This window comes from Physella acuta, unplaced genomic scaffold (assembly GCF_028476545.2).
Source record: "Physella acuta isolate Inbredline_101_S28 unplaced genomic scaffold, ASM2847654v3 ptg000761l, whole genome shotgun sequence".
NCBI lineage: Eukaryota > Metazoa > Mollusca > Gastropoda > Physidae > Physella > Physella acuta.
In genome coordinates, this window is record NW_026732279.1 from 78329 (window position 1) to 90820 (window position 12492).

General features: G+C 35.2%; 2 protein-coding genes across 7 annotated transcripts in view; both read right to left on the reverse strand.

Annotated features, from left to right (window-relative positions):
- Positions 1-694: 694 nt before the first annotated feature.
- LOC131950435 (esterase OVCA2) lies at positions 695-8173 on the reverse strand. Of its 3 annotated transcripts, none has more exons than XM_059312580.1 (2): positions 8120-8173; positions 695-1501 (listed from the first exon to the last, which is right to left on the reverse strand). In XM_059312580.1, the coding sequence occupies exon 2, from the start codon at positions 1480-1482 to the stop codon at positions 733-735; it is 750 nt and encodes a 249-aa protein (XP_059168563.1). In that variant the 5' UTR covers positions 1483-1501; positions 8120-8173; the 3' UTR covers positions 695-732. The 3 variants fall into 3 exon arrangements, with proteins under 3 accessions (XP_059168563.1, XP_059168562.1, XP_059168561.1); XM_059312579.1 differs by lacking the exon at positions 8120-8173 and adding an exon at positions 7594-7798 and having other exon boundaries at positions 695-1498; XM_059312578.1 differs by lacking the exon at positions 8120-8173 and adding an exon at positions 7594-7797.
- A 2292-nt stretch (positions 8174-10465) lies between these two features.
- LOC131950428 (monocarboxylate transporter 14-like) overlaps positions 10466-12492 on the reverse strand; it is a 49037-nt gene continuing 47010 nt past the window's right edge. For all 4 annotated transcript variants that reach the window (XM_059312565.1, XM_059312567.1, XM_059312566.1 and 1 more), the window contains 3 exons: positions 12284-12435; positions 11482-11562; positions 10466-11242 (listed from right to left, as the gene is read on the reverse strand). In XM_059312565.1, the coding sequence (XP_059168548.1) occupies positions 11091-11242; positions 11482-11562; positions 12284-12435 (385 nt within the window). In that variant the 3' untranslated portion in view covers positions 10466-11090. The remainder of the gene's footprint in view (positions 11243-11481; positions 11563-12283; positions 12436-12492) is intronic.

The window sequence follows — 12492 nt, forward strand, 5'->3', positions numbered from 1 at the left end:
ATAAATGTTTGTCATTAAGTAATCTTTCAAGACATAAGCATATTGACAATGGAAAAGTTTGTGACATTACATCTGCCTCCTACTTGAAAGAATAGAAAGATTGTTTTTTCTTTAAATTGAACACACAATTTGTCTAAAAGTGTATTTTTTTTAACTGCAATTATTTTATCAAATTTGTATTGATTTTGAAGTGATAAATATCTAATATCTATTGATTGCAAGAAACATTTTTCGCAAGAACTAGAGGTACTGTTTGATTTTAATTTAAAACTGAGATTTTAAATAAAAATTTTGATACATTTTTTGGAAGTTTTTCAAGTAATGTCATTAAACTCCTGCTGGATAAGTTCCTAACATTGTACAAGACTTTGAATTGGAGTGTAAGGTGTTTGATGTGGTCAGTGGGTTGGAGGGTACAGGTGTTTGATGTGGTCAGTTGGTTGGAGTGTAAGGTGTTTGAATGAAGTGATGCTAGTTTAGGTAGAAGGGTACAGGTACTAACTAATGGTCACCTTAGCGTCAAGTGGGGCAATGTATTACAACAGGTAAACAACACAAGTGTTAGTGATGGGGAGGGCAGAGATGTAGCAACAGACAGGTGATTGGGGGGGGGGGGGGGGGGGATGTAACAGAACAAACATTCAAGACACATTGGAACATAAGAGAAAAACAATATCTACAATGTTTGACTGATATTTGTTACAATTAAATGTTTTATTGAATAATTAATAGTTATGATATATCTACCAATTTTTTACTGTCAGTTGTATCACAAGGGGCAGATGAATCACAAAATTCTTTCATTTTTGTAAAGAAATCTGTATAGGACTTCTTGGTATTTCCTGTGGCTGCAACAAAGTGGCCTCCGGGATGCTTTAAGGTGACAGGCTCCTCAAAGAACTGCAGAAGTTCCTCACTCATCTCCGTGGAGATGATCTTGTCTGTCTCTCCGTAAACGTGCAGGGAGGGAATGTGTGACCTGGTGCTGTAGTACACGTCATGGTTGGAGGAGCGACTTTTAAAGCCTGCGACAAGAACAGCAAACTTGAACCAGTTTTTGCCCTCCTGTTGTTGCATCATGCACAACATTGAAACTAGACACGCCCCTTGGCTGAACCCCAGGATACCATCAAACTGACCGTCGTCTTCTAGAGTCTTGGTCACCAACTCAAGAGATGAATCAAAGCCTTTAGAGATACTGCTCCTGTCCGTGGACTTGAAGTAATCATCTTCCCTAGAGAACCACCAGCCTCTTTCCTCTGTTTCTTTTGGTATATTTTCCTGAAGGTTGCCATCCTCTTGGTCTGCCCACGCTGCGCTGCCAAGATTTCCAGGAGGGACTCTGTGAGGGGCTGTTATATACACAAGGTCCGCGTGATTTTTTAGCAACTTTCTCAATGCTCCTGTCTTTTCTTTAAAAGCTTGAGCATTTTGCCTGTAGCCGTGTATACAGAGTATCTTTAGCTTTCTGGTGCTGGTCATTAGTCAAGGTCTTAAGCTGCTGAAAGGGGAAAAAATTTTTTTTTAGCATTTAGCATCTGTAGACCTACAACCTAATGAAAATGACAGCAGCTGTTTTTATTAAACATACCAATTTGTACTAGAATCTATAACTGGCTATTTATAATAATTTAATTAAGCTAAACAATCATTTATAGTTTAATCATATATTTAATAATTACTCTTAGACTTAAGTAAGACAACCCCACAAAAACAATGCTTTAAATCATAAGTATCTTACTCATACTGGCCTGCTGTAAATCAACTGCCCAAAAATACCTCAGCTATCAGTTTATTTTGAAAGATTGATGAAGCGGTTTGTTTATTTTTAAATAATTCCAAACGGAAAAGAAAATTGAGATATTCAAGTTCTAACTTGTTCTTGTAAAATTCAGAAACTGCTGGAATTCCTCTCCACTTGAATTTTACTTCTTTAAGTTTTTTTTAGAAATGTTTTATTAAATTAGATTCTGGTATTCTAGGCCTAACAAAAATGCATAAAGAAATACTTGAAATAGGCTGAGTGATTTCCTAATGTTTTTGTGTGTTTCGATTGATTATAGGGTAATCTATCGTTTTAGCGTAATCAATTCGGTCGCCACTAGTAATGTAGGGATAAGGTAACTAATAAATATGGCTTAAATATGAATATATTTTAGTATATTCTACTAAAATACTAAAGATAATTGAATATTAAACCACATTTAAAGGTTAAATCAATAAAAATGTCTTGAAATTAAGGTTTGACAACGATGTTCCAGATACTAAAATTGCTATTAAAAACAGCGGCCATCTTAAGAAAATATTATTTTGAGTCATTTCCCTTTCATTTCTATTTGTATAGAAATGTATTGATGTTTGCTATTAAATACGTTTGTCTTGTGTTTAAATACAAAGCATGCGTTGTTTTTTTTTTCTGACCTTTAAACAATTTAATTGACTGACAATAAACATCAGTTCTAGAATTATTATTATGAGATGCAATTTTATACATTAAGAAACTCCCTATTTTTATAGAGCTACCACTACATATCTAATGTTTATTTAAATATTAGTTTGAGTTAATTGTTATTGCTTGTGTTATTGTTTGTTTGCTATTTTCATGCTTTTTTCCTTTAATTAGTGATTTAATCATAAATGACGTCACGTTTTTTTTTACCTCTCTTCACCTTAAACCCCCCACCCCTCCCCCCATTTTCGCCGTCACGAAATAGTCGTAATGTCGAACATTACCTTTTTGGCCTGCCTGTTAAGTTAAGCCATAATTCAAACGAAAAAGAATTTTTTCGGCCTTTTTGTATTAGGCGAAATACATAATGTTTCACGTTTCTTACCCCTCCCCTTTCCCGCGTAAAACGTCGTCTCAAAATCAGTTACTCCACCCCTTAAGGGCATGGGCGGGTGATGAGTACCAACTTCCTTATTTCCGAGTCTAAAGATGTAATACTTGGCTAATAGTTATAACTCAAAGAGTTAAGCATAAAAATATTTTTTTTAATTCTTTAAATCTTCCGTTGCCATGGTGACGGCGGCCATATTGGATTTTATTGACGATTTTTAAATGGAAATAACTCAAAAATGGTTTGTTCAAATTTCATGAAAACTTAATATAGTCTGCAGACACATGTGTTTAAGACTTCTGATAGATAACATTTTCAAAAAAGAAAATAGTTTTTTTTTTTACTTTTTTTTTAAAAACATTACTGTAAAAATTTCATTATTTCGTCCAATTTTTTCACTATTTCAACAACAAAAATTTTTTTTTTACAAAAATTCCAAAAGTGTTCTATCAGTTTTCTTTGAACATATATAAAGAGTAACTGGAGCAAATTTAGTTCAGTTCTGATAATTATTAACAAAGTTATTTCAACAATTGTACAAAAAAACATCAAACTGAGAAAAACGCAAAAAACTAACAAAAAGTTGCAAAAAATGAACATTTATCGCTGTATGTCACTAAAATCGACCACATTTATAGCCTGAAGTATGGTGCTGCTGAATATATTCCTTCTGAGCTTGTTCGGCTGTTAGTTTTCTTTTTTTCTGGCGCTGTTTGTTTTACCTAGAGTTGTAGTAAAGCTGTTGTCATGGCGTCTTTTTTCGCGTCTTCACTGGGTCCTCGACTATGGTTTCCTTCTTTTGACAGCAATGCCATAGCATGCCTGGGCCCAAAATTGAATTATGCTATCACAGAAACAGCAGTATATTTTGCATGGTCTCATGTCTAAAGCCAATTATGATAAGACGTCTTTGTTTATTGTGAAAGGCCTTGTTCTGGATTCTTTTGCAGTTGTATACTTACGGTTTACAACATTTTTATTACTGCCACACCATGCTTGAAGCAAACCCTTTACACTGTTTTCATCAAAAGTAGCCACTACATCACAGTGTGCGAGGAGATGTATTGATAACATCAAGAAGCAAATCACAGTCGACAATAATTCTGCATGGCTGTGGTTTACAATTAGTACTACTAGTACTAGATGTAACAGTGCTTTCTTCTGTCTGTAAAAACTGTGTCTTACATTGCCGCAGTTTCTTAGTAAATGTGCATATTACATCTGCACCAGTGCTTGTCTGAATAGTGCTAGATTTAGTAGAGGTAGCTGCAATCAGTTGCATTCGGACGAGCCCTAGCTTTAGTAAATTAGTTAGATGTGTGTATCTATTTTTAGCGAGTATTTTGTTCTACGCATTATCGAAAGAGAAACAAATTAAATCGTCTCACTGCTTATGATAATTCACACAAACTAATCTAAACTGTTAATAGTATATTTAATTGAAATAATTATATGTTAAAATAATGTAAGTATTTTACAGAAGCTTAGAGAAACAAAACTAGATCAAACTTAGCAACGCGCTGAAACTAAGGGAATGTTTACTCCCGAAGCGAAACGACCAATCGCTAACTAGCTTCCGCCGTCGTATGCCAATGAAAAAATTGAGGTCAAAAATTTGCATACCGGAAAAACCCGACTGAGTAAAATAAACAACTTTATGACGTAGAAAAATAATCACATTAAAATATGTATTTTGATTGGTCATTTAATTTTAGAACAAATAAAGAAAGGAGGTCACGGCCTTTCCATTGATATGAAACACATTAGGTTTCCGCGAAGCCTAATAGTACTTTTCTAGGTAGAAAAATTGCTATTTTTACCAAAAAATTAAACAAAAGACCATGTACACACTACATTGAACCCGGTTTTTCATAATTAAATACTGTTTTTAGGGTCATAACAATGTCATTTTTAGATTCAACGATGGTTATTCTGTATAGATCAAGTAAAAGTGGGAAATCGATGATTTAGTGGATTTATGACGAAAAGTACACCCGCCCATGCCCTTAAGTGCGTGATGTCATTTATGGTAGATGTCGTCCTAACCTCCAATACACATTTTGAACAACCTTTGTTGTCAAAATGTTGATACCAAATACCCAAAATGAGTTATATGGGGTTGTCCATAAACGATGTCACATATGCTATTCTAATGTGACGTCAATTTACGCAGGACTGCAATTTATGACCTATAATGAAGGGGTGATCGGGGGGGGGGGGATGAGTGACGTCAATTACAGAAGACTTCTATAAAGCTGTGCTCAATGAAAATGAGGAACATAAAGCGTTCGTTTTCATGCATACCTTTGCTCATAACCAATGATCATAACTATTGCAAGCCTGTTGTCTTTAGAGGTGTAAACAACCTCAGCACATCATCCCCGCCAAAAAGGGCCTGCCACTAAATGCCTACCGGCGAAAATAGGCCGCACTACATTGACTCCAAATGAAATAACTTCTGACAATAAGGCTCAAACCAACTAGCTCCTGGCAACGATATTCGACAAGAATCCAAGTTAATTATTGGCTTGCAGGTAAAATTGGACAAAACAGAAGTTTCGCGACATGGGGCATAACAAAAGATCAACCCTTAATACGACAACAGCTAATGTAAAAAGCCAGAGCTCAGTATAGGCTTGAGTTTAATATAGAAATAGTGTTAGCAGTGGACGGTGCGTTAGGAATACGGCAGTCGGCTAAACGCCCGAGTCCGACGATGTCTGAACATCAAGTTTGTCTTTTATGAAGTGCGGAGCACCTTTAAGAGCTGAGCTTGGGGAGGGGGAGGGGGTCCCTGTTGACACCACCACTAGCGCTGCTTATGTCCACATATCAATCACAAGTTTTGCGTGGAGCTTAATGGACAGACGAAGTTTATATGTGGGACCGGGAGTCTAAATGTATTTACGGAAGCCGCTGTGTCACAGGCATTTTACAGCCGATCGTCTCAGGGCAGCAGGTTGCAGAAATTAAAAGCACGTGAATTCGTATAGTAGAGGGAGAACATCATGCCTCTGTAATAAATTAAACACCAATATAATTTACCGTACTAAAGTCATTTAGATCTATTCGTCAGACTAAACGTCGCTAAAGTCTCAACGCAATACTGCCTGTTTTGACTTTTTTAATTACGCGGTATCTCTTTCTTTAACATTAGCCTAATGACAAATGACGTCACGCGCGCCGAGAACTTGGTGATGTTGTGCTTAGTGGGGGATGAAACGGCGGGGTCGAGAAAAATGACGAATTTCTTTTTTTAAACAGACGAATAAGTGATAGATTCTAATTTTCCTACGAACTATAGGTTGATCTAGTTTTTTTTTTCTAGGGGGAGATATCACTACATAGTGGGTGTTTTTTGTTTTTGTAATAAAGGATGGTGGGGATGGGTAAACATCGACTATTGAACAAATAAAAAAACTGATGAAAGCAGAAGGCAAAGAAAAAAAACCATGTGGTATTCAGATGTAACTAATTAAAATTTAAAACTATTTTTATAAACACAATAATCTTAATTCAGAAAAAGTGTAGGCCAAAGACTAATGTCCACAGACAAAATAAACAACTAGGCTTAAATGGATCACCCATAAACAGTGCCGGCGCCAGGTTATTTAGTTAATAAAAGCGCCCCCCCCCATCTGCAATTTTTTTCATGCCCCCGTATTATCAGAGGCGTAGCGACCCTTCCCGGCTCCCGGGGACAAGCTTACGATTTGTACCCCCCCCCCCCTCAAACTTTCAATTTGTTTTTCCAACCCATTTTGGCGCCCCGTCCCCCCCGTCCCCCCCCCCCCCCCGCCTACGGACAGCACCCTAGGCGACAGCCTAGTTCGCATTATAGGTAGCGCCGGTCCTGTCCATAAATGACGTCATACTTTTCCCGATGAATTCCCTTTCCCCCAATCGTCACTAAAAGCAAGATGATGATTTAATATCATATCGCAGTTCTACTATACCCGAACGCGTAATCACAATTTCTAACGAAAACGAATATATTCTTCATCATTTTTAAAAAAAAAATATTTTACCCCGTCCCATATTTTGAGTCCAACGTCATTTATGAAGAATATGGACGACCTAATAATTGACAAGTTCATCAGTACAAAAGGGTTTAATAAATGATGGACCTCCCAAAAGGTTTTGAGATCTTGGATGTACATACATACATAGCCTTCATTTCAATTGAAATTAAAGATAAGAATATGGCCCTCTGCCCTACTTATATTAAACAAGACAACTATGTATATTCAACAACAAAGTCAACACAATACACATACGAATAGACATTTGTATCAAGGGAAACTACTCTAAATTTTATTTGGAAAGATGGCCGCTGTTTTTATCTACTAATATTTATCTCAAAGACCTAGTTTAAAGTTAGTTTCATGATATTTTAAATTGTTTTGGTCACTGATTGTTATTTTTAATCAATTATCTGTTATATTTTGTAAAATTTGACTTAAATATACTTATTTAAACAAATATATTCATCAGTTACCTCACCCGCACATTACTACTGCAGCCGAATTGATTACGCTAAAACGATAGATTACCGATTATAGGCCTAATAATACTAGATTTAGATCTAGAATCTAGACCTAATCTAGATCTAGAAGTTTTGGCCTATAAGCCTATAGTTTATATTTATAATTTTAAAAAAATCAATACGTTCAACTGGACTGGAGGGGAACGTGAAGCGGGGAATAAAATACGCTATAAAATGGTTAGGCCTAACCGTTAAATGGAGTTTTACCTTAAATAATAAATAGGGCCTATAGGGCCTACTTTACGGAGTTTTACCAGTGTCTGCTCCCTCTTTCGTACTCCAAAGCAATGTTGGGATTACCCTATTTTGTATTTCTTATTAATATAAAGTATTATAAAGTTGGTCTGTTGATGCGTCAGGCCTACTTCTTGATCTTTTTATTTATGGTCACACTAATTACCGTGAAAATGATACTTCATGCTTAACTCCCACTAACTGAAATTATTTATAATTAATTATGAATTCTAAAAAAATTTACCAATGATCGCGCAATTAATTTAATTAAAACTTTCATGAGCATTTCTCGATTATAAATCAAATATTATATCGTCCAGAAAAATTATATGAAATATTCACACTATTCCCATTCCGTTATTAGTTAAATATTTTTATAAGAAAATACGAGGAAGTTTAAGTTGGATAACTCCCTCTTAATTTTTTTTATAATAGTAATATAGGTATAAAGGCTAATAGTAATATGTTTGTTTTTAAGCTATTGATTAATGACTCTCACAATATGAACTTTGGTGCTTCTAAGATTTTCTTACAATTCGCGTATTTTGGAAAAAGAAAAACACTATATTTCAATCAGAGTATCAAGATGTGCATGCTATAATATTGGCCCTCGTCCATGCAGGATGGGAGGGTTCCCACTCCGTCCCTACCTGAACCACCTGAATTAGAAAAATAAACTAGAGAAAGTATCACGTGACAAAATCACCTGCTGAATGTTACAATAAGGATATGCAGTGTTTCTGTCAAAGATACCTGAAAGAAACTCTTGTGCATGAAAATGAAAAAAAAATTGGTGTATAACATCATCATGATTGACCATACGCCCTACTTCTGTTGTAAAGTAGTAGGCCTGCATATTTTATAGTCTACATTTTTAAAATATAGGCCTATTTATTAAAAAAAAAATTTTTATTAAACAGCACTTAATATTTCATAAAAATGTCATCATTTGTTAATTTTAAAAGAAAATTGTTGATATTTTTAAAATTAAAATCCTATCCATTTTAATTAAGTTTAGATGAGTAACTGATTAGCCTCGGAAATTATCAAACACTTGAAATAAGGGAGACAAATTATTCAGAAATAACACCAACAATGGGATATTGTGGCAAGGGACGAAACTGTGTCTCAGTAACTTGTTGTACTGTTATTACTGTTAATTTTTAATGGCATATGGCTACTTTAAACAAACTAAACAGACACAATATGCACATATGGAGAAAAAAAAACATAACCATAAGCACACACACACAAAAATTCATTTATGCCTGTTTTGTCTTTCGCAAATTAGATTTTGACATGCCTACATCTGCTAAGTAAAATTGTAAAGGCGTGTCTACTACTATCTACTTGAGTTGGACTACGAGTAAAATTGTAAAGAAGTATCTACTACTATCTACTTGAGTGGACTACGAGTAAAATTGTAAAGAAGTATCTACTGCTATCTACTTGAGTTGGACTACGAGCAAAATTGTAAAGAAGTATCTACTACTATCTACTTGAGTGGACTACGAACAAAATTGTAAAGAAGTATCTACTACTATCCACTTGAGTGGACTACGAGCAAAATTGTAAAGAAGTATCTACTACTATCTACTTTATGAGTTAAAGTACGAGTAAAATTGTAAAGAAGTATCTACTACTATCTACTTTATGAGTTAAAGTACGAGTAAAATTGTAAAGAAGTATCTACTACTATCTACTTTATGAGTTAAAGTACGAGTAAAATTGTAAAGAAGTATCTACTACTATCCACTTGAGTGGACTACGAGTAAAATTGTAAAGAAGTATCTACTGCTATCTACTTGAGTTGGACTACGAGCAAAATTGTAAAGAAGTATCTACTACTATCTACTTGAGTGGACTACGAACAAAATTGTAAAGAAGTATCTACTACTATCTACTTGAGTTGGACTACGAGCAAAATTGTAAAGAAGTATCTACTACTATCTACTTGAGTTGGACTACGAGCAAAATTGTAAAGAAGTATCTACTACTATCTACTTGAGTTGGACTACGAGCAAAATTGTAAAGAAGTATCTACTACTATCTACTTGAGTTGGACTACGAGCAAAATTGTAAAGAAGTATCTACTACTATCTACTTGAGTAGACTACGAGTAAAATTGTAAAGAAGTATCTACTACTATTACTACTATCTACTTGAGTGGACTACGAGTAAAATTGTAAAGAAGTATCTACTACTATTACTACTATCTACTTGAGTGGACTACGAGTAAAATTGTAAAGAAGTATCTACTACTATCTACTTGAGTGGACTACGTGGGTCCTCCATCCAATCATTCACAGTTCACCTTATAGTTACAGTTCACAAGTGTGATAATCACTAGGAACATGGTGTTATACACACAGTGGAATGTATATAGAAAATATAGACTTATAATAACAGTCAAGTGCTCCACCCCCGGAGAAAAGTCCGGATGAAACTTCTTTTTAACTTTTTTTTTCTAAATAACGAGAAATTTTGCAGTCTTGGCACTTGGTTATGCTAAAACCGTTTGTTTAAATACAAGTGCTATCTAAACGTCATGCTTGTTTTTTTTTTTTAATCGAGGTCCTCCCTGGAAGAAACTCTGCCCCTCCTTTGATACGCCTCTGCCCATCAGTGACTTGATTGAAGCTGAAAACATCCAATCTATGTTCTTAAAACTCTTGGCGTTCAAAGTGTGTAGACAAAACGACGTTAAAAACAAACATTTAAAAACAATGGGGGCAAGTCTACCTTAACTCACAAGATAAAACGATTAGCTACGACCATATTTTACTGGATCTATTTTTATTTCTTTTTTTTTTGCAAATTTAATAATTACAAAAAAAAAATATGATCAACATTATAATAATAATAGTGATAAATAAAATTTTTGTAAACTTGTATACAAATATACATGCAACAATTCAAAAACATTTGATGTCAAGTTAAGTCTGACAAGTTCAAAATATCATTCAACAAAATTGTAAATAAAAACTTCAGTTCAAAATGTTAAAAACTGTCATAAACTGTTATTCAACAATAGTAGAAAAAACAATGTGTGAAAAAAATAATTTAAATTGTCATAAATTGTCATTCAACAATATTTATAAATATTTAAATAATTACAAATGTAACCCAACAGATATAAATAATTTTTCAAGCGTACATGATCACCGTCCAAGATATGAGGTAAAAATATGATTTTCAAAACATGAGGTCATATTATGATTTTCAAAATATAAGGTCATATGATTTTCAAAACATGAGGTCATATTATGATTTTCAAAACATGAGATCATATTATGATTTTCAAAATATAAGGTCATATGATTTTCAAAACATGAGATCATATTATGATTTTCAAAACATGAGGTCATTAGAGAATGTTTGAAGCTGTGTGGTTTAAAATGTAACATTGAACCAACTCAGAATGGAGCAATTTTCAACCTGGTTGACAACTACGCGCCAAGTCCGCGCAGTCAAACTTTTGACAAGGCTTTCTTCTCTTCCTTAGTGGCCAAATATTTCTGTGCGCACGGCTCGAAGATTGGAATGACGGAGCCAATGAGGGCCATGATCCCACAGAAGATGAAAGCATAGTTCCAGGACAAGGTGGCATCACGGATCAGACCTGCGGGCACGTGCAATGTTTTGGTCAGTCTAAGACACGAAATGTGTGTACGTGAATGTTTTGGTCAGTCTGACACGAAATGTGGGTACATGCAATGTTTTGGTCAGTCTAAGACACGAAATGTGCGGTATGCTGATTAGATTACAGACGTTTTAATTTATTGAATGTCACACAGAATTTGGGCTCAATCCTTTAACAAAAGTACACAAATGATCGGCCTGGTTTTTACACTGACTTACCACAAATAATGGGTCCTGGTAGCAGACTTGTTGCCATGGAGATGGTGATCAGACCATATGAGCTGCTCAGCTTTTCAACACCTGGTCAAATAATTTTTTTTAGAATTTTTTAAGAAGTGGATACAAACATGTAATCAAAATATACAACATACTAGGAAGCATAACCAATATAATTTAATTTTGTTTTGTTTTATTTAACCGAATGTTTAAGCCTTTAATAATTTTCCACTGATTTAATTACTGAGAAGATTTGGAGTCATCCATAAATGACGTCACGCTTTTTTGGACGATTTTTACCCCCCTCCCTCCCCTCCGTCACACGTCATCACAAAAAGCCAGACCCCCCCCCCCTAAAATGACGTCACACCTCAGCCTACGACCCCCTCAAAATTGCTGTTTAATATTTCTTAAACCGTCGGAATTTTCCAAAATCTTGTCTGAACTCTCTCAACATTGAGTATTTTGATCAATCCCTATTACAATTTATTGAAACCGTTATCTAAAACGCGAAATAACGGCTAAAACTAATTTTCTAACACTGCTTTTTTGTAATGCAAAAGTGTGACGTCACACCATCTAAATACCCCCCCCCCCCCTTCATCACACACCGTCATAAAATTACGGACCCGCCCCCCTTCCCCCTACGAGTGTGACGTCATTTATGGACGACCCCTTTAACAAAAGACCTATCCTGTCTAAAGACACTGACCTAATCAACTTTTAAACCTAACATAAGAACTACCTAGACCCTCCAGGTGTTGACCTACCTAGAGCCCTGGAAGTGACCTAATAGATGACCTACCTAGAGCCTCTGCCAACAGTACAGCTATCAACGCCCAGAAGGCGCCACCAAAGAACCCGTACAACGCGGCGTATGTTGCCATGGCAGCGAATGACGTCATTGCCGGTACAATAATGTTCAGGACCGCACTGATGGCTATACAACCAATAAATCTGTGAAACAATCACGTCATTAGTTCAGACAGTTTTTGGAGTAGACATTTGTAGTGT

Bases quoted from the DNA above. Each gene is read 5' to 3' on its own strand.
- LOC131950435 (XM_059312580.1), bottom strand. From the start codon at position 1,482: ATGACCAGCACCAGAAAGCTAAAGATACTCTGTATACACGGCTACAGG.